This window comes from Parasteatoda tepidariorum, chromosome 12, assembly GCF_982258835.1.
Source record: "Parasteatoda tepidariorum strain Cologne lab strain chromosome 12, Ptep-v5.0, whole genome shotgun sequence".
Taxonomy (NCBI): Eukaryota; Metazoa; Arthropoda; class Arachnida; order Araneae; family Theridiidae; genus Parasteatoda; species Parasteatoda tepidariorum.
In genome coordinates this window covers 39,333,874-39,355,609 of record NC_141766.1, presented here as the reverse complement: position 1 = coordinate 39,355,609, position 21,736 = coordinate 39,333,874, and the positions used below count along the sequence as shown (strand labels likewise).

Genomic DNA, 21,736 nt, shown 5'->3' with positions numbered 1-21,736 from the left:
TATTTTTTCTAACTTTCTTTACGTAGAAAATAACTTTGATTTAAAAAAAATTAAAAAAAAATTTTTAAAGTATTTTTTGAAATTGTTTATTCTCTTAACTCTTAGACGCAGAGTTTTTATTAGCCATATTTTTCATTATTTGGAATTAATTTAGATTAAAATAAGCGAAAAATATTATATTTAGCATTTTAATAATTTATGGTTATGAAATACAGCATAAAACACCAGTATTTTTCTCTGCGTTAAAGGTAAAGTTTTTCAATCACGGCTCTCTTCCAAACAATAATTTTTTTAATATTTTTGACCCTATCTGCAGTTATCTCAATCTAAGAAAAACAGTTATTCATCATTGAAATTTCCTTAATTTATAAAATCAATTATTGATATTCTTTTGAATATGAATGAAATTTTTTTTTTCAAACTACCTTTTTTAATTTTATATTTTAGTACAAATATGATTCCGATAATCTCACAAATGTAGCAGTAACTATTAGACAGTTTTTTTATAATTAAAAAATATCAAAATACATTTTTGCCTGTAATTAGAGTGTCAGAAAAAATATGTAACAGGGACCCCAGTGTCCCATTTGCGTCAAAGGGTTAATGCATGTTCTTGCTCGATCTACTATTCTTTTACTGAACTTATCCAAGTTTATTTTTTCCTATGTCCTACGTCAGTTTTTTTAAATTGTTTAATTATTTTTGTTAAAAACTCTCAAAGCCTTCTTAAAAATTAAACTTTTAAATTCTTACTTATAAAAATTTCAGCTGCAACTGAAATTAACAGGTCTAACATAAAATTTAAAACAGCAGTGCACCTTTTGATTTGAAACATAAAATGAAAAAAAAAAAAAAAAAAATAAAACATTAACTTCAATCTGCATTATGTTCCTCTCTGTTACCAATGTTCAAAAATGTGTAAATAAAAGAGAAATAAGTTACATGAAACAGTAAACATCCCAATTTTAGCCCCTACATTATTGTTATCAATATTTAGAATCAGCTATTTTTCTATATTATTATTATTATTATTATTATTATTATTATTATTATAAAAGATAAAAATATTTCCCCAATCATACTATTTAGGAAAAATTGTAAGGTTGTACTAAATCTAACACTATATTCGATTTTACACTGTAAACCATTAAAAGTGCCTTTTATTAAATTACATAGAGAAATAAATATTAATAAATGGTAGGTTACTTAGAGGATTAGGCGAAGGCTTATAGTAGAATTAAATTTTAAATGTTCCTGCATTGAAAATTTATTGAATTTAAGAATCTTGTGTCGTATGCAAAAGCACCCTACACCATCAAATCCCTAATATATATATATATATATATATATTAGGGGGACCGGAAAGTAATGTCGTTTCGGCGCATTCAATATTCGTCAATCTTACAAACCAATTCATTTTTTTTCGATTAATTTTCAATCCGACATGGTTCTTGTATAAAGGTTGTTGCTAACGAGGGTGAATACATTATTGATTAAAAATAAAATCTTGATAACAAATATCAAGTGCACCAAAACTACGTTACTTCCCGGTCTCCCTAATATATATATATATATATATATATATATATATATATATATATATATATATAAACTGCTGTTTGTAGAAAATGCAACACCATGAAAGAATCATCAGAATCAAATGAAATTTAATGCAGAAACGACTTGTACTGATACAAATAAATGATGAAATTTTCAAAACAAAAGAAACAAATTAAGCGTCCGAAATCAGTATTTGGTGCAGCCACCACGCGCTGCAATAAGTGCTGCTATACGACGTGGCATGGAGTCAAACAGATGTTGAATATCTGCTTGAGGAAGAGAATTCCATATCGCTTGTATGCGCAACCAAAGTTCGTCTTTGGAAACTGCAGGACGCGGATCACGAGTGAGACGCCGACCAACCATATCCCACACGTGCTCAATAGGCGACATATCCGGCGAATAAGCAGGCCAAGGAAGAAGTTGCATGCGTTGTGCTGAACAGAAGTCTCTAACAGTCCGCGCAACATGTGGGCGTGCATTATCCTGCTGAAAGATAGCTCCAGGGATGCCTTGAAGGAAAGGAACGACTTCGGGCTGTAGCACTTCACGGACGTATCTGTTGCTATTGAGATTACCCTCAATTCGTATCAAATTGGATCGTCCATGATACGAAATCGCACCCCAGACCATAACTCCGGGTGTTCGACCACTATGTCGTTCAATAATACACTCAGGAAGGCAGCGTTGACCGGCATAACGTCTAACACGAACACGGCCATCATGGGTCCACAAATTGAAGCGTGATTCATCTGAAAAGACAACTTGGTGCCAATCAGCTCGCCAGTCTCTGTGCTCAAGAGCCCACTGCCGACGCAGCCGTCGATGATCCGCCGTGAGGGGAATCCTGTATAATGGCACCCTTGCACGCAATCCACGGCGCAGCAGACGACGACGAATTGACGAAGCCGACAATTGTACACCTGTAGCAGTAGACCAATGTGCTGCCAGCTGCCTGGAGGAAGCTGTGCGATCATTCACCGCCATGCGGAGCAGGTGTCGATCATCGCGCTCTGACGTCACCTTCTGTCGTCCAGTGCCTGTTTTTCGAGTTGTTCGGTGCTCGTCGGTCCACTGCTTCCAAACTCGCATCACTGTGGAACTGTTCCGCTGCATACGAGCTGCTATTGCGCGATAGGAAAATCCTCCTTCTCGAAGGCCGATTATCCTCCCTCGTTCAAACTCCGTAAGTTGCTTGAATTTCTTATTCTTCCGTCGTGGAGGCATACTCAGGTCTCACTAAACGTTTGCCACTAACAAATAATCATAGACTATTTTCAACGTCCCGCTACAGCACTTTATTTATACGCTTTCAGCATCAATTCAGAGGGCGCTGCGCGCGCCACGCACGCGCGATGGCTCTGAAACTTTATTAATTTGCATAATATCCTATAATTGACATTTGCTGCGAATTTCATTTGATTCTGATGATTCCTTCATGGTGTTGCATTTTCTACAAACAGCAGTTTATATATATATATATATATATATATATATATATATATATATATATATATATATATATATATATATATATATATATATATATATATATATATATATATATATATATATATATATATATATATATATATATATATAAACCAAACCAAACAAACCAACCTTAGAATATAAACCAAAATCATTAACACGAAATAACATACTAAATAACAAAGCCTTACTGGAAATAGCAACCTAACTATCAAAAAGGAAGTATATTTAAAAAGAAATTAAAGGGGGATCACGATGCTACCATGTATGTCACTGCTTCCACTATAATTTCTTTTTAAATATATTCCCTTTTTGATAGTTAGTTTTGCTATTTCCAGTAGTGCTGTGTTATTTAGTTTGTTATTTCGTGTTTATGATTTCGGCTTTCTTCTGTTGTGCTGATACTTTTAGTTCTCTTATGAGGTAAAAACTTAATTTATATCATCTTATAATATTTTCTTCAAGTATTTTTCCAGCTATGACATTAGTAGCCTGGCGCTGTATCAGATTGGAATTTTATATCCTATACTTTTAGTTCGATTTTCATTATTTTTGTATTTATGTCTTAAATTGTATTATATACATATATATATATATATATATATATATATATATATATATATATATATATATATATATATATATATATATATATATATATATATATATATATATATATATATATATATATATATATATATATATATATATATATATATATATATATATATATATATATATATATATATATATATATATATACGGGCTATTCCATGGTAACTTACGTTACATTCACAGAAACTTTATTGCACTGAGAACTTAGAAGCAAACAAATAATACTAATACACAATCTAAAATAAAGTGATTTCTTAAAATTTCAATCAAAACCAAAAGGAAACTAATTAGAATAATTAATATTTTTCAATTTAAGCAGTGTAAAAACCTAAAACTAGTGTGGTAACTTACGTTACTGAAAAAGGAATGGCATAAATTTGCAATATGCTTGAAGGCAAAATTCTGTTCTTATACAAATGTTAATTGATTAAGATTATATGTATCATTTTACTGACATGTTTAAATATTTATTATGCCTAGATTTAGGATTTTATTTCAAAAGTTAAATTAAATATAATTTTTTAAATGGGTAACTTACGTTACGAAATTCCCTTTGCATCAAACTTTTACTCCAGTAATGTACAAATGCAAATTAACATATTTAAACAGTATAGTGCAAGGGAGAAAAAGTGTACATGAAGTAAACTCAAAAAACTTTTGATTTACACACTTGATTCAGACATTACTATGCACACATGTAATGTCCTCTGTTATTAACTAGTATAGGGGCTCAATTCTTTTCACCATGCCTTTTTTCTGGTAGAATATTTCATCTCTTTTTCCTGGTTATTTCCAATAGATTCCCACAGCAGCCATTACATTGACTTTAAATTCTTGCTCTTCAACAGACATTACCACACCAGGATAAAACATTTCCTCGTATCTAACCATATACCAATCTCCAGCTTTTATTTTGGATTCATCATTTTGTTTTTCAACATCTTTCACTTAAAAAACCCTTCTGGTATACCTTCTTGAACTTTTAAATGGTAGATCTGCTTAATGTTTTTAATCTGTGGAGCTTTTGAGAATAGACTAGACAGATTAACTTTTTCTGACGCTTCTTAATATCTTCTGGTGCGATTTCTACCATATTTATTTTTGTTCAATGCTCTTGTGTTGCTACCCCAAACTCAGAGGCATTGATGACAATATGTTTTCTTTTCTATACGACATTTCTTACACTTCCTTTAATAGATCCACCTGTCCCATCAACAGGACTCTTGCCGTGTGACGTGGCAAAATAATTCCACATCAATATTTTTCCATGATGAATCTCAAAAACAGGTAAGTTCGATTCTTGAACTGACTCCTTGGCCCATCTGACCAGATGTGAACATTTTTGATATCCACCGGCACACATTCTCCAGACCAGCACTCATCTGTTTTTTCTGAACATAAAAATAATTTTCTGAAGTATTGCGTAAGATGGAACATTATGGAATTTTCTGAAGGGTTCAGTAGCTTATCCGAAGTTTTCGTGATACTTACAAAGACAAACATTTCTAGGAGGTTTGCTACTAAGCAAGACATGCTTTGGACGGAGCTCAAAGGACTTAGTCTTCCAATTTTGCATTCTGGATTTTTTTCCCATAAACATTTGGTACATTTCTCGAACTGAATGAAGAAGATAACGTGCTTGTACTTTCTTCTTGCCACCATTAGCTTGTAGAGAGATTTCGTCCAACTTTGAAAACATATGAATGCCAACACCCAATAAAATGACTTATGCAAAGATTTTCAATAAAATTAATATCCTAAGGCAGTGTTTATTTATTTAAACTTTGTTATTGTAGCTGGATACATCTTATTTAGTTTATATGCCAATTTTCAAAAGAAATGAACTCATTTCACATTGGTAACTTACATTACATGCAAGTCAGTAACTTACGTTACATAGATTGAATAGTGCACAAAACAATAAATAAATAATATTAAAAAAAAAACTATTGCTACTTATTTAGTGCTAGCCTCTAAGAAAGAAAAAATAATATTCTTACTTTTGTATCACATGTTTTTTTTTACACATAAAAACTTTTCCTAGTTTTTGGTAACTTACGTTACATGCATTAATGCTTAGTTGAAATTTATATAATTAAGTGAATTTAGCAACAAAAAGTTATTTTAACACTGCACAATATTTCAACTAAGTGTAATAAACAATATTTATTCTTTGGAACATTTTGATAGGAAGATAATGTTAAGTTACTGATTTTCAGAATCTGACCATGTTCTTCACCCAAATCAGAACAAGCAAATGCCAATGTTCAATGGGCTACCAACACTAAAATACTGAATTCTCAAGAAATTTTTTTATAAATTATCAAACTTCAAACCTTTCTAATTCAGAAAAAATCCAAAATAATAACATTATTCTTATTTGAATTTTTCGATGCTTTTCCCCTTTTTCATGGAATCGCCCATACCCTATATATATATATATATATATATATATATATATATATATATATATATATATATATATATATATATATATATATATATATATAGGATGAATAGAATAAAAGTAGAATATGTAGAATAAAAGTTTGTCTTTAAGAACATCCTATATAGCAAAGAAATGTAATAGAGTGAGCCTTACTTTCTATAGTGTGGGTATAATAATCCCCCTCTGCATAGTAAAATCCTAAAAATGAATCAAATCCTCGATGGGTAGGTGTGTAGGAATCGTTACAGTGACCTAGATGCCATCTGTAATGTAAATTATTAAATAAAATTTGTACAGTACATAAAGAAGTTAAACTCTGAATAACTGTTTATCAAATGATAGGATTTTCGCATACTTTGCAAATTTATTGCTTCGAAGGATTCACCAAATAAAAGCTTATTTTATGAAGAAAAAAACGCTATAGAAATCCACTCAATTACCTTTCAGAAGGATAGATAAAAAAAACATCAAAGCATGTTTGATTGCCATAGGAAACTGAAAAGAAATGAAAAATGATAATAAGTTCTCCAAGTTTTGTCTGGCAATCAAACAGGTTTTGATGTTTGCACATCCGCCCTCCTCAATAATGATTTGTCAGATTTCAGTAGTGTTTATGTTTATTTTCTTAGCCCAGTATTAATTTGTGACAATCAATATGTATACTTTTCTCTCTTAATTTTTGAAAATGATAGTAAAAATATGTATTTATGGTGTCATAAGGGAACAACTTATTTAAACAAGATCAAGATGTAACAAGAGCAGGGTGAATGCCACAATTAATTACAAGTTCCCATAGTTTTTTTTTCTCCTTGAAGTTTCATAATAAAGGAGATAATGTATATATTTTAAAGAGTGTCTCTTGTCAGTTCAAATGGGCTTGACTTAAATTTTCTATTAAAATTTAAATAATTGGACTTTATTTATTTAAAAAATTTTTTTTTTTAATTTCAGTTTCATAAATTTTTTTTAGTCTTTTTGAGTTTTTGGAAAAATAGGAATTATCCGGATTTTCTCATTTCTAGATTTATTTGCTTAAAATGTAAACACTGTTCCTTATTATAAAAATAACAAAAATAACTAAGGAACAATTTTTATTTTCTGCTTGCTGCATGAAATTTTTTAAACGGATTTTGGTTATTTTTATGTCGCTCATTTTTCAAATCTCCAAGCTACATATATTTTTTAAATGACTTTTTTTGTCTATTTTTTGTCGAAACTTACAATTTTAAAAACGTTACATATAACAGGTAGTCGCATAAATTATACACTAAAGATCTAGGGGAGTTGTGGCACATTATCTAAATTGAAATTGCAGGGGAACTCATGCCCGAAAATGCCATCGTACGCAGCTGGGGGCGCTTCCTTATTATGAACTGTTTATTCGTATGTTTATGAGCAGGGAACATAATCGTGAAGTTTTCTCTGGTCTTTTAGACATCGAACTGTCCAAGTTAGACGTCCAAAAGAGGAATTGTAATTATTAGTTTATTGAAGAGTTTAAAAAAGAAGGTTATTGTAATTATAAGCTTTATTGACAAATTTTGTTAAAAAAAAGTATGATGACTATTACTTATATTTAAAATTACGTTAAAAAAGTTATTGCAGTTCTTAGTTATAATAACCAAATATTGAAAAAAAAGAAGTAACATGAATTATTAATCATTACGACTAGTTACGACAAAAAGTTAATGAAGAGTTCAGTAAAAATTATGGTACTTATTCGTCGCATTAACTAGTTAGATAAAAATAGTTAGTGTTATTAATAGTTATATTGACGAGTTATATAGAAAAAGTTACTATAATTCTTAGTGATATTGGCAAATTATGTAAATAAAATTATAATGACAATTAGTTACATTGACGAATAACGTAAATAAAGTTATTGCAGTTAGAGTCAAAATACTCAAATTTTTAAAAAAAATAGTTATTGCAATTATTAATCATTGCGACTAGTTATGTAAAAAAGTTATTGGCGAGTAAAGTTAAAAAAAGTTATTGTAGTTAATAGTTGCATTAATTATTTCCATAAAAAGAATTATAGTAATTAAGTTTATTAAGTTTTTATTAAGTTGTAATATTCTAATTTTTAATAAAAGTTATTAAATAAAACCTATTATAATTTTAGTTATATTGGCAAATTATGTAAAAAATTAAATAAATAAATAAAAATTAAAATAAGAAATAAATAAAAAATATATCAAAACTTACTTTCCTATGATATGAGTTGAATAATGAAGATTTTTTAATTTCTGAGACAAGAAAGGGTATTTAATAGACACTCCTGTTGGTTCCAAAACTATGACCACACAGTTCTAAAAAAATAGAGCTCTCATATTGAAAAATATTTTAAGATTTCAATAAGTTGTTTTGATTGCTTGTCAACTGTTGTGGCAAACTTATGTAATATAAATTTGAGTATAGGGTATTGGAACATACACAATAACTGCCAACTTTTAAGTATATAGCGAAATTTATAGATCAAGATATGGCGAAATACGCTAAGAGTAAAATTAATATTAAGCGAACCAAACTTTGGATCGCTCTTCTGACCAAATTACGAGGACCATAATTCTCAGATTGCGGCTACCCCTTATGTTTTGGGGGTCAGAAATCCAAATCCGTTGAAAAAAGGTTCATTTATTCAGCGAAAGTACGTTATTGTGTCTGATTTTGTTACTTAAAATATCGCCCGTACTAATTAATTAGCATATTTGAGGTTATTCCCTAAAATCATTAAGATTTAGTACTAAAACGTGAAGATCGATAATCAGATCGAAAGTTATAGAGGGTGGTCCGTTATTGTTCTGGCACACTGTATACAGCTGCAAGGAACTAAGTGGCTTCATAAGGGGGGTCTAATTGGCCCGGATAAAATTTTGGTTGCTTAACCATATTAGGTGAAAACAGTCATTCAATAAACGAATTTTTTTTACAGTTAACAATTCGAATATCATCTTTTTTTTTTAGTAATTATTAGACTGTTTTTATCAAATATGATAAAGTAACAAATAAATAAATTGCATTTTAACCATATTTTTCGAGAAATTTTTTAACAGTTTAAGAGAAAAAGAAGCAGGCACAACAAGAGCTACCAATAAAAAATATATGAATAGCGCAGGTTTCAACTTACTAATAAATCACCAAAAAAATGAGGGGGTCACAAAAACAAAGAACTAAATTTTCAAACAAAATAAATACAAGAGTTTTCCTTTTGAAAGAAATTTTCATATTGTGAATCTATATCCTTCCAGTGATAGCACAAAAGGTTGTAGAACCGCTTGAAATTGTCCAAAATCAGGTACAAAATGCTCTACAATTTGCAAAAATCGTAAAGGACATTCATATATGAAAAGATACAGATGTTAATGAAGATGATGACTATGATAATTTAGAGACATCTTGGGGGTATAGGGAGGAAACTTGCTTTACTTAAAAAGATTACAGATTGCAAAAATGAAAAAAAAAGAAGCCAAAATACATGAAAATAATGTAAAAAAAATTATCTAACCTGTCTCCCAATGTGGTATGGGTAGTAACCAGTCATAAATGCTGCTCTTGACCTTAAAAAAATATTAAAATTAGTTAACTGTTGGATAAATCATGAAAAGTCTTCTCAAAAATACTTTTGTTTTTAATAGCAAACTTTTTAGTGTTTTTTCATTAAAATATAAGCTCAACAGATTGAAAATTAGTCACTCCTAATGTTTATAGGTAATCCCTGAATGCGTAGAAAGTAAACAAATAAGGTACGTACTCACGGTGTACATATAGGTTGAACATAACTCTGGTTCATAATAACACCATTTCTAGCCAATTCATCCAAATGAGGCGTTTTCATGTCTGGATTATTCCAACCAACGTCATTCCAACCTATAAATGAAAAATAATTCGTTAGTAACGCATCGTTATTGTTTGAGGAGATATCATTTACTTTAGCAAAACATTTCTATTCGCCAAAATAAATATATGACCAAATTAAAAAACCAAAACTCAAAATAAAATAGATATAATAAAAAAATAAAATTTGCATTATTTCATATACATTATAGTTTTCCTTTTTATGTATGTATATATACATAAAAAGAAAAATTATAATGTATATGAAATTATGCAAAGGTTATTTTTTATTATATATAAAGCTTAGCTAGCAGAAAAAAAATGTGTAGATGAATAAAATGTAAACGTATTACGAATTTACAAATGAGAACAATTTGCAGTATAGAAATTCGTCCTTTGTGTGTTAAATTAGACGTATTTTTTATTTTTGTTTTTTATAACCGTCGTTGAACAGCCAACTCAATTTGAGTTACTTATAATTTTGAGCCCAACCCTGAAGACAAGGGAACTCCTGGATCAAGTAGTGGGTGAAATTTGTCTTCATGGAGGACTTTTTGATAAAACTGATCCGCATTTGCATAACATGGAGGGGAAAACCCACACCTCCCACGGTTATCCCGATGGCAAGGGGATTGTAACCTATAATTCGTCTACAGTTGAAGATATTTTACGTCAGCACTGCGGTTGGTGCGGAATTCGTATTGACCAGCCATCGCTGGGATTCTAGCACGGCTCACCTCATTGGGAGGCAAGCACTCTATCCCCTGAGCCACCACGGTTCTAAATTAGGCTTATTATTTGAATCTTTAGTTTTAAAATCAGTCCAATACATCTAAAAAAACTTTTTTTTGATTCAAAATATTAAGAATTACCCGGAGATTTCTTTATGCTAGATAAATTAGGATCCAAGTGGGTTAAGATAATACCGTATTATTTTGTCAAACGCTTATCCCTAAAAACTCAATTACGAATTTTTACGGAAATAAAAGTGTTGGATCAAAAACAGCTCGGAATAATTTATTTAATTTTATAATCTGCGCTGAACAGCCCAAATTCTGAGTTTAAGACTATCAACGCTCAACTTCGTAGCCTTGTAATTTTCAGCTTTCCACCACGGCTTTAAATTAGGCTTATTATTTGAATCTTTGGTTTTAAAATCAGTCCAATACATCTAAAAAATTATTTTGATTCAAAATACTAAGGAATACCCAGAGTTTTCACTATGCTAGATAAATTCGGGTGCAAGTGGGTTAAGATAATACCGTATTATTTTGTCAAACGCTTATCCATAAGAAATCAATTACGAATTTTTACGAAGAAAAAGCGTTGGATCAAAAACAGCTCGGAATAATTTATTTAATTTTATAATCTGCGCTGAACAGCCCAAATTCTGAGTTTAAGACTATCAACGCTCAACTTCGTAGCCTTGTAATTTTCAGCTTTCCACCACGGCTTTAAATTAGGCTTATTATTTGAATCTTTGGTTTTAAAATCAGTCCAATACATCTAAAAAATTATTTTGATTCAAAATACTAAGGAATACCCAGAGTTTTCACTATGCTAGATAAATTCGGGTGCAAGTGGGTTAAGATAATACCGTATTATTTTGTCAAACGCTTATCCATAAGAAATCAATTACGAATTTTTACGAAGAAAAAGCGTTGGATCAAAAACAGCTCGGAATAATTTATTTAATTTTATAATCTGCGCTGAACAGCCCAAATTCCGAGTTTAAGACTATCAACGCTCAACTTCGTAGCCTTGTAATTTGAGCTTTACTCAAAAAACAAGGGAACTCTTTAATCAAGCATTGGAAAAAACTATATTTCATGAAGGACTTTTTGAGGGAATTAACCCGCACTTGCGTTACACAGAGAGGAAAACTATGAAAACCTCCCTCGGTTAGCCCGACAGCAGGATGTTTTACGTCAGCACTGTGGTCGGTGTGAGCCGGAAGCAGAATTTGCATCAACCAGTCATCTCTTTGGAAGCGAATGTTCTATCCCATGAGCTACTGCGGCTCTAACTCGGAATAATTGAATTTCCTTTTTGTGATATAAAAATTCGGATGTTCGTAAGTTGAAATAAAGCCTTATTATTTGAGGCATTTGATTTTAAAACGAGCTTGATTCATAAAAAAATAATAATAATCTAGGTGTTGTTAAGCGTTTGTCATTTAAGAGACCATGAATCTAGCGAAAAGCTGTTTTTTATTTAAAATAATTAGGAATGATCCAAATTTTTGTTTTGCATTATACTAAAGTAGGTGTTAATGAAGTAAATTAAACTTTTATTATTTGAGGCATTTGGTTTTGAAAACAGCTAAATTCATTAAAAAAAACATTAACCTCTATATTATCAAACGATTATCGTTAAAGGGGTAGTAACGAATGAAAAATGGTAGTGATGTTTTTGATCTTTAATTTCTTTAAGTTTCTGATATTTAATTTCTGAGAGACGATAAAAAAGAATTCGTTCGTTCGAAAAATTTGTATAAAAATCGAAAATGGAATTTAGTTAAAAGAAAGAACATATAATAATCGTCATCTAATTAATTATTTATGAAAAAAACATAAGAAAATCATATCAACTTAAAGTAGAATTTATTTACTTGTGTAAAAATTGAAATAATAATAATAATAATCATAATGAATAACAATAATGATAATAATAATAATTAAAAAAAGCAATAGAAATAATAGCAATAAAAATAAGGAAAATAATAACAATAAAACTAATAATAATATAATAATAATAATAAAATAATAATAATTAAATATATAATAAAGAATAATAATAACAAAAAAGATAATAATACAAAGACATTTTTATGTTAAGCCGTTTTTGTTCTAAACAATAAAAAAAATTGCTTCTTTTTTCATCAAAAAAAGTGCAGATGTGAATGGGGTAAAATGACTAAAAACATTAAATAATATTATTTAAAAACTAAAAACCTAAAAATATTCATGCCATGAAATTACTCACCTAAATCATCAGCAACTATAAAAAATATGTGAGGTCTTTGCGCCATATGAATGAAATTGCTAATATTCAATAACGTTAAAATTGTTATATAAATAGTTTTTCTTAAGCTCTTCATGATTTCTAAACGAAAAAGAAGAAATCGCCAACTTTCCCCCATCTTTAAATTAGAAAAATGCCGGCTTAGAGTTAATCAAAAGGTCAATGTATTTGGTACGAAGAATTCCGATGTTCGAACCTGTCAAACAAGTGTTTAACTTTGAGGTTGATCTTTGAAGGCTCTGCCATTATATAAATAATGTTTTTTAGCGAATAATTACTACTTTTATAACTGTTGTAACAGTTATTCGCGACTGTTAGGTACAGTTTTGCTCACTTTTAGACTGCGTCGTATGTGCTTATTATGAAAACGCTATGCAAAGAAAAACTACAGTTATGTAGAAATGAAAAGAGCTTGTGATATAACTGTTTAAAGTCTGAACTGTTATTACACCCCAACCCTGCTATAACGATCCCGAGATATAGCGGAAACTCAGTTATAGTAAACTTTTTTAGGGGTGTTGTCTGAACTGCTATTTAACTCTTCGATGCAGATGGGACATCGGTGTCCGTTTTATATATTTTTTCTGACGATCTAATTGCAAGTTAAAATATATTTTGGTATTTTTTAATTATAAAAAACAGTATAAAAGTTAGTAAAAAATCTGTTAGATTATCTGGATTATATTTGTACTAAAATATGAAATCCAAAAAAGTAATTTGAAAATTTTTGTTCATTCGTATTCATAAATTTATTAATAATAATTGATTTCGTAAATTAAAGAAACTTCAATGATGAATAACTGTTTCAATATCTGAATAACTGGAAATAAGTATAAATTTGAAAAATTATTGTTTGGAAGAGAGCCGCGTGTGGAAGATTTTACCTTTAACGCAAAAAAAGACAACGGTGTTTCATACTGTATTTCAAAACCATAAATTATAAAAATGCTAAATATAATATTTTTCACTTCTATTGACTCAAATTGATAAAAAATTATGAAAAAAGTATTAACAATAGGATAAATAAAAATTCTGCGACCAAGTGTTTACTAATGTTTTCTTTTTAACGCTCATAGTGGGTAGAAGAGAAGTGTGTTTAGATTGGGTAGTTTGTTTATAGTGAACTTAAATTTCATTTTAGTAGTTATTTAAATAAAAGATACAAAATTTTCAGTTTTATGTGATAAGTTCAAAAATAAATAATTTTGACTTTTGATGAAAAGAATAATAACATACATTAATAGATATTATAAAGGGGCTGCTAGTAATTTCCTTTTATTTATTGAGTTCTATTGCTACGTATTATCGCTGTAATAAATAATACGGGTATTTCAACAAATGCACATAAGACAACTAATTGCTCGCAAAGAAATTCCGGTTTTAAATTGTAATTTTCTAGAAAAAGAAAACCAAGAAGATAAACATCAGAATAATTCCAAAAATCTGAGGATGTCGGAAAATTCGTTATAACTTCTTGTAACTTATTCAACTTCATTATATGGTGAATATTTTGTATGTTATTTAACGTTTTAATAAAAATTTTGTTCTAAGAAGAAATTCGTTGCTGGGAAATTTTACTGTCCCTAGTTAGTTAATGATTTATAAGGAAATTGTGTACTAACGCAATCATTACTTCCAGCATTATGCTAAAAAAATATTTTTTTCAAAGAAATTGGTTGTTGTTAATTTACGTCGCACTAGAGCTGCACAATGGGCTATTGGCGACGGCCTGGAAAACATCCCGGAGGATGATCCGAAGACATGCCATCACAATTTTGATCCTCTGTGGAGGGGATGGCACCCCCGCTTCGGTAGCCCGACGATCTCAAAGAAATTGGATACACGCATATAAAATTCTGGCAAAATTACCGTACTCTATGGTAAAGACATTTTTAGTAAAAAAAATTTTAATATGGTAATTTTTCTGTTCATATGGTAAATGGTTTACCAAAATTTCTGGCTTTCAAAATTATAGTTCTTATTACCACACATTTAGTGAAAAATGCAAAACTGATACAAAATAAAAAACTGATAACTAAATTTATCAAATATTAACACACATTATAAAACAATACTTCATTGTTAATTTTACTAAAATTATCACTAAAGTGCTTCGGTTTAAAGTACCAACCTTTTTGGTGTTCCCATGAAGCTAAAAATACGGTGAATTTTACCATATTCTGGTAGTCTTGACCATATGCTTTTTTTTCTCAGTGTAGAGAACCATTGTTTATTGTAGACGTACTGTTGGGCTCGCGTATGGTTCACGATAGCGGAGTTCAACTGTATAACCCTTTAAAACCCAGTGACCAATATATTGAACATTGGGTGCAATTTTATGACTTAAATAATATTTAAAAGTTTTTTCTGTTTCTGAACAATGAAAAAAACTGTATTGAGGGTTTCGGGGGGCTTTTGCAAACTTTGAAGGGATGCGAGCAATGTTTAAAAAAAGGATATTTCAGTTTTGGGGGCCCCTGCAGTTCTCAAGGCCCTAAGCTATAGCCCATCTAGCTTATACAAAATTCCGACCTTAACAAAATTGCACCAAATGTTGTCGATCTATTGGACGCAGTGTTTCAGAAGAATAATTAATCAACAACTATTAGCACTTCATAGAAGAAAAATAAAAAGAAAGAAAAAAAATCTGCATGCCATGGAAATTTTAATACTTTTTAGCAAATCTAATGAAAATTGTATAAGTTATCTTCACTGAAAGTATAAAAAATATTGTTTTGAAAAAAAGCCATTTAAAATTTGGAAACCTTTATTTCATTCATATATGCGTCCATGAAAAAGTGCTGTAAATCTTATTTATTTGAATTCCATCTTATATTTAAGACTTATTTTTTTATTCTTCTAGGATAAAATTCTTGAATTTATAATCAAATTTGTGAAAGTAAAAAATTGATCCATTTAGAAAATTTTTCATTGATCCTATCTTAAAGAATATAATGTACAGAAAGTAGCAGTAAAATTAAAATTATAGTATTAAATTTCATTTAATTTTTCTAAATACTTAAAAATAAAAAAAGAAATTCTCTGACATTTTTGTTTTAAAATCATTAATAAACATTTCACTTCTTGTTATAAACTCAAATAGGGCTCCTTTAAGACCAAGGTTCCACGACAACCGTACTTGCAATAAGCATAATACATTAGAGTGCGTGTCAGAGATGTCAATGACACAATCTTACTCTTTGTAAGGCAAGATGTGTTGTTAAGTAACCTAAAACGCAGTTAGTTAAAAGTGTTAAAAAATAAATTCTTTACTGAAAAAAAAATGCTTTTCATTGAATATTTAAAACATTTACTGAAACGTTCTATTTTCAAAGTCTTCAACTAACTAAGTGTTTTTTTAAAATAAAAAATACTCCGAACCATCCTTGAAAAAAGAAAAAATGCTGACGAAACCACAACATGTTGCATAATCCTGTTGATGTTTCTTTTTCTAAGATCGAGACAGTGTTTATGCCTGGATTGCCGACGAAAGAATCTTTTGGATTATCTGTCCATCCTTTGCCAACTGCGCAAGGGCTTTGGCCGAATCTTTCTATTTAGAGAACTTGAAGAGGAGAGCGGAGCACGTGCTTTATGAAAGTGACGCAACCGTTAATACTTACAACACAAAAGCCAACTGAGACGTAATCACCAAACTTTTGTGTATCTGCCAAAGCAGGTAGAAGGGTCTTCACCTAATGGCTTACTATGACATTTCATTCAAAGCATCGGTTGAGAGTGTTTTATTAATGAAACATTGACGAATTAACTTATGGAGGTACTTTTTGAAAGTGCTGGCCCTGGAGTACATTGCTACTCTCCATTTCTGAAATCTCAATCAAAAAATATAACATTTAGCTTAGAAGAACTTTGTAAGAACGTTATTTTGAAATGCATAACTCTACGGAGGTTAGCAACATGTGTTATGGAACTTCCATTACCAAAGCGTTTAGCACAGTATATCACTGAATTAACAACAATGGATTTCGAACAAATAGAATGTGCTCCTTTCTGCGATATTTTCAGCTTAAATTTCTTCCACAGAGCTTTAACATATCGTGTGATGTGTTTAAGAGATGGACAAGAATACATGATTTCTTATGGTTATAGTCCAGTGGAAGATTTAAAGCTAATATATAGCCATGAAAAATGGGTGCAAGCACAACATAAAAACATAATGTGCATTTGTGCCACTGTGAAAGATCTAACGACTGAAAACGTTTTTTATGTTTACGACCAACCTTATGCTTCTCTAGAACAACTGTGGAATGTGTTTTGCAACAGAAATCAAATGATTCCAGACATATTTTTTATTCGGTTGACAACAGATGTTTGTGAAGCTCTTAGGTACATATTGCTTCAAGGATTACGGTATAACTGTTTTGGTTTAGATAATATATTTGTTGTTCATGACAGACTGGTGATTGAAAATGGTCTTATGAGAAAAAAAACTATATTCCTTGTAAATGACAATAAAAGAACGTGCTCGGAGGAACTAAACATGATTCACGATTTGTCTAGCGTATTGAAGCAATTGTTGGAGAGTTCAAACAGTAAAATTTCGCAAACTAATATTCTAAAAAACATTCTAGATGCTTTAGAAAATCATGAAACAATCAGTGGTGTTCTTCAAACGATGAATTCTTTTGAAACTGAAACTAATTCTTTTTCGTTTTGGCAACTGACAAGAAGCTTACTTGGAAGTGACTATTAAAAATGTTCCTAAAAGCTCAAATATTTTTATTTACTTTTTATTTATAGGAAACTTGTTTTGATGTAAAAGACGAGTTCATTGTGATAATTGATACGTTTTAAATTGTTCAATTCACAACCAAGTATTATCAAAATGGTTTGTAAATATACGAACGTTTTTCTTGTGATAAAGGCATGATTTGGAAAAATCGAGAAAACAAAATGTGTTTCTATGTATATAAAATTAATAATTTAATTTATATAAATGCTGAGTTTTGAAAATTAAACTCTGATAAAAATTTGTATTTTGGTAATCAAAAAATTCAAATCCACAAAATTCACATATTTAAATTATTTTGTGTAAAAGTCTATGTATTATATTTTCTTCAAATTTTTAATTCATATTGATAAAGTAGATATGGTAATGGGATGATAATCACTTTAATAAGACCACTCTGGTCTTATCAAAGTGATAAGAATTTCAATTGCGTTTAAATGACATAATATTAATGATCAATCTGTATCTAATTTAGAATTACAAGTAATTTTAAAAATCTAAAGTCAATAATATTTGTTAATTAAAAATGATGAATTCAACTAATGTCAAGGATGATCTTACTTAATTTTTATTAAAAAAAGTATTAAAAATAATATACCACAATATATTAGTAATTGTGTTATGTAATGTGAATATATTCATTTTATGCATTACCATTTTTGAAAATGTGCTATGATTAGTTATAAGTATAAAATAATAATTTTGTAAGCTTTGATTCACGAATCAAGCAATAGTATCTTGCACTTTTTACCACACATATTTTCCTTATATATTGCTGTTTATACGAGTAGGTTATGGTTGGCAGTAATTTTGAAGCATTAATTTCGACGGACAAGGTGCATGAACCAAGTAAGTCAAATTTCCAATTTATTTAAAATCCATTTTTGACAATGGACAATATAGCTCATTGGCAATGGATAATATAGCTCAAAATGAATGTTTAAAAAAATGGATTAAACTTAAAATGACTTCATTTTTGACAAGAATTACAAAAATATAAGTAAACATTTTTTTTTTTTAAAGTGGGTATTCAGTAAACTTATAACGTTTAAAAATTTTATAATTAAGGAATTTATAATTTCTCTATTTCGCAAGAAATTTTATTTAAATTTAAAGATTTAAATTGAATAAAGATTGAATTGTTGAAAACGATTTAACTTGCATAGACTATTTATATTTCATAAAATGCTCTTATTTTAATGTTTGATACAATTACATTTGATATTTTTTAGATTGTTTAAACATAAGGTAATGTTTAGGTTATAAAAGTAATTTGCAGACTACAAAAAACTGTTGTAGAAAGGAACATCTTTTAATTTCTAACAATACTGGTTAATTTGCGCAGGCGCAGTATTAACTGCGAAGTCTAATATTACTTAACAACAATCAAGAAGAAAATTACTTGAACAACAGCAATGTTTATGTGTCGCGTATTAATACTTTATACAAAATTAGTTACAATTTATTCTAATCAGCATATCAAAATATACATAATTAAATTTAAAAAAATAAGCAAACAATTGAGCAGATAAATAAACAGATAAATAATAAAGAAATAAAGTAGTTAGAAAAAAAGAAAATACCCGAATAACTTTCGATCTAATGATCTGATTTTCTCATAATGGAATATAATATTCATAGTTGGGTATGAACTTTAAAAGTATTAATTAATTAGTGCAGATGGCATTTTAAAATTCTTTCTGAAAAACACGATTCTTTTTGAATAAATATACCTTACCTTATTTGCGCGATAGTTATTATAAAGATAATTACAAAGATATCTTATCCTAAGATAAATAAATTAATTAATTGTTAAAAATAGTTTTTTATAATTTATTATTTCATTTAATCAAAAAATTTTGCCTTATAAACTTTTAGATTCAAAAACGTAGAATTTGAACGAAATAGGTTGAAAAGTTAAGGAATAAAATTTCTAAAAAGTAGTATTTTTACTTTTTATATTTTATTTTTCGAAAACTATTTGATTGCTGGACTAAACTTTTCAATGTAGGCATTCAAAAATGCTTAGTGTAAAAAGTTGTCGAAATTTACCTTCCACACAATTCACAAAGCATTAAATTATTATTAAATTAAACAGTAATAAAATTATAAACAATTATTTTCATTTAATCTTTTGATAAACGAATTCCATAATTGTGTGCAAATGTTTTTTAATTCGCTAATATAGTTCGAGAGATATTCCAAAAAAAAAAAAAAAAAATCATAATAAATAAATTTAAAAAAACTGCAGATTTTAATTTTTTGCGCACTTTTTTGAACTTTTGAGACCAAGTTTCCCGAATTTTACCTTTCTCTAATATTTGAGAATCAAATATTCGAATCCGTCTAACAAAATGTGAATTCAAAGAAATACGTTTCTTGTATCTGATTTTGTAAGTAAAACTATCGCCAAGCTAATTACTGGACATATTTAAGTTTTATTTCTCAAACGATGAAGATAATGCACCTTAATAAATACTGCCACGCTAATTACTGGGCATATTTAAGTCTTATTTCTCAAACGATAAAGATAATACACCTTAGTAAATATCGCCACGCTAATTGCTGGGCATATTTAAGTTTTATTTCTTAAACAATAAAGATAATACACCTAAGTATATAAAAATCCAATCATTAAACCAAAAGTTATTAACTTTGGTCTATTTTTTCGGGGTTACTGTAAAAACAACTAATTAAAGGGTTAATTTTTATTTTATTTTATAACTGTGGCTGGATATCCGACCCAATTGTTTAGGTTTACGACTACTAATGTTCATCTTCGTAGCCTTGTAATTTTGAACCCAATCCAGAAGACAAGGAAGCTTCTGGATCAAGTATTGGGAGAAAATTGCCTTCGTGGAGGACTTTTTAATGAAACTAACCAGCATTTGCGTTACATGAAGAGGAAGACCACGAGAAACTCCCATGGTTAGCCTGACGGCAAGGGGACTTTAACCCATGATCCGTCTACCACTGAGGAAATTTCACGCCAGCACTGTGGTTAGTGCAAGCCGGAGTGGAATTCGTATCCACCAGCCATCGCTGGGATTCGAGCCTGGTACACCTCATTGGAAGGCGAACGCTCTATCCTCTGCGCCATCAAGGCTCTAAAGGGTTAATATTTTTTTATAACCATCGTTGAACAGCAGACCCAATTTTGGGTTTACAACTATTAATATTCAACTCCGTAGTCTTGTAATTTAGAACCAAATCCAGAAGACAAGGGAACTCCTAGATCAAGCATTGGGAGAAATTTGCTTTCGTGGAGAACTTTTTGATGGAACTAACCCGCATTTGCGTTACATGGAGAGAAAAATCAAGAGAACCTCCCACGGTTAGCCTGACGGCAAGGGGACTCTAACTCATGATCCGTCTACCACTGAGGATATTTCACGTCAGCACTGCGGTCGGTGCAAGCCGGATGCGGAATTCGTTTCCCAGCCATCACCGGTTAAAGGGTTAATTGTAAAACAATGACAGGCTTCTACGTTTTTTAACCAGTTTGCAAATTTGTTTCAACTGCAACATAAAAGCGACATTTTTAAATAACGCTAAGTGTTATCTGTTTTGTATTAATTTGAATTATTATTTTTGCGCTTCTGTTAAACATAACCTCCAAATCATCAGAAAAATTCTAAAATAAAAGTCTCAAAGAGATTTTAGAATTTTCTCCCAAAAAACAGAATTTATACAACTTATATACTTGTGATTATTTTACTCTATGTCACTAAATTAAAAAAAAAAAAAATGCAAAACACCTTTGCTTTAAAATGTTAAATTGGATTTATATTTCGTGTTTCGGTTAAACACCGTTTCCAAATCATCAAAAAAATCCTAAAATAAAAATCTGTAAGCGATCTTAGAATTTTCTCCCTAGAAACTAACTTTTATACACTTCTACTTGGTGACTTGTGATTGTTTTGCATTATACTACTAAATTAAAAAAAAAAAAAACTCTGAAACTCTTTTCTTTTATAATCCTTAAGTAAGTATAAATAATATCTCTCTAA

At 29.6% G+C, this 21,736-nt stretch overlaps 2 protein-coding genes across 3 annotated transcripts in view; one reads left to right on the top strand and one right to left on the bottom strand.

The window, feature by feature from the left end:
• The window catches only part of LOC107455078 (arylsulfatase B), a 32,022-nt gene extending 18,894 nt beyond the window's left edge, over positions 1-13,128 (bottom strand). The window contains exons 1-5 of one of the 2 annotated variants that reach the window (XM_043056367.3): positions 12,938-13,128; positions 9,874-9,985; positions 9,624-9,675; positions 8,324-8,427; positions 6,269-6,378 (exon numbers count right to left, since the gene is read on the bottom strand). In XM_043056367.3, the coding sequence (XP_042912301.2) occupies positions 6,269-6,378; positions 8,324-8,427; positions 9,624-9,675; positions 9,874-9,985; positions 12,938-13,094 (535 nt within the window). In that variant the 5' untranslated portion in view covers positions 13,095-13,128. Of the gene's footprint in view, positions 1-6,268; positions 6,379-8,323; positions 8,428-9,623; positions 9,676-9,869; positions 9,986-12,937 lie in introns of both variants that reach the window. The other variant, XM_071188140.2, reaches the window with a different exon arrangement.
• Positions 13,129-16,203: 3,075 nt separating this feature from the next.
• LOC107455080 (uncharacterized) lies at positions 16,204-18,876 on the top strand. The gene has a single exon (XM_016072502.4). It carries the CDS (start codon positions 16,749-16,751, stop codon positions 17,688-17,690), a length of 942 nt encoding a protein of 313 aa, XP_015927988.1. The 5' UTR covers positions 16,204-16,748; the 3' UTR covers positions 17,691-18,876.
• The last annotated feature ends 2,860 nt before the right edge of the window (positions 18,877-21,736 follow it).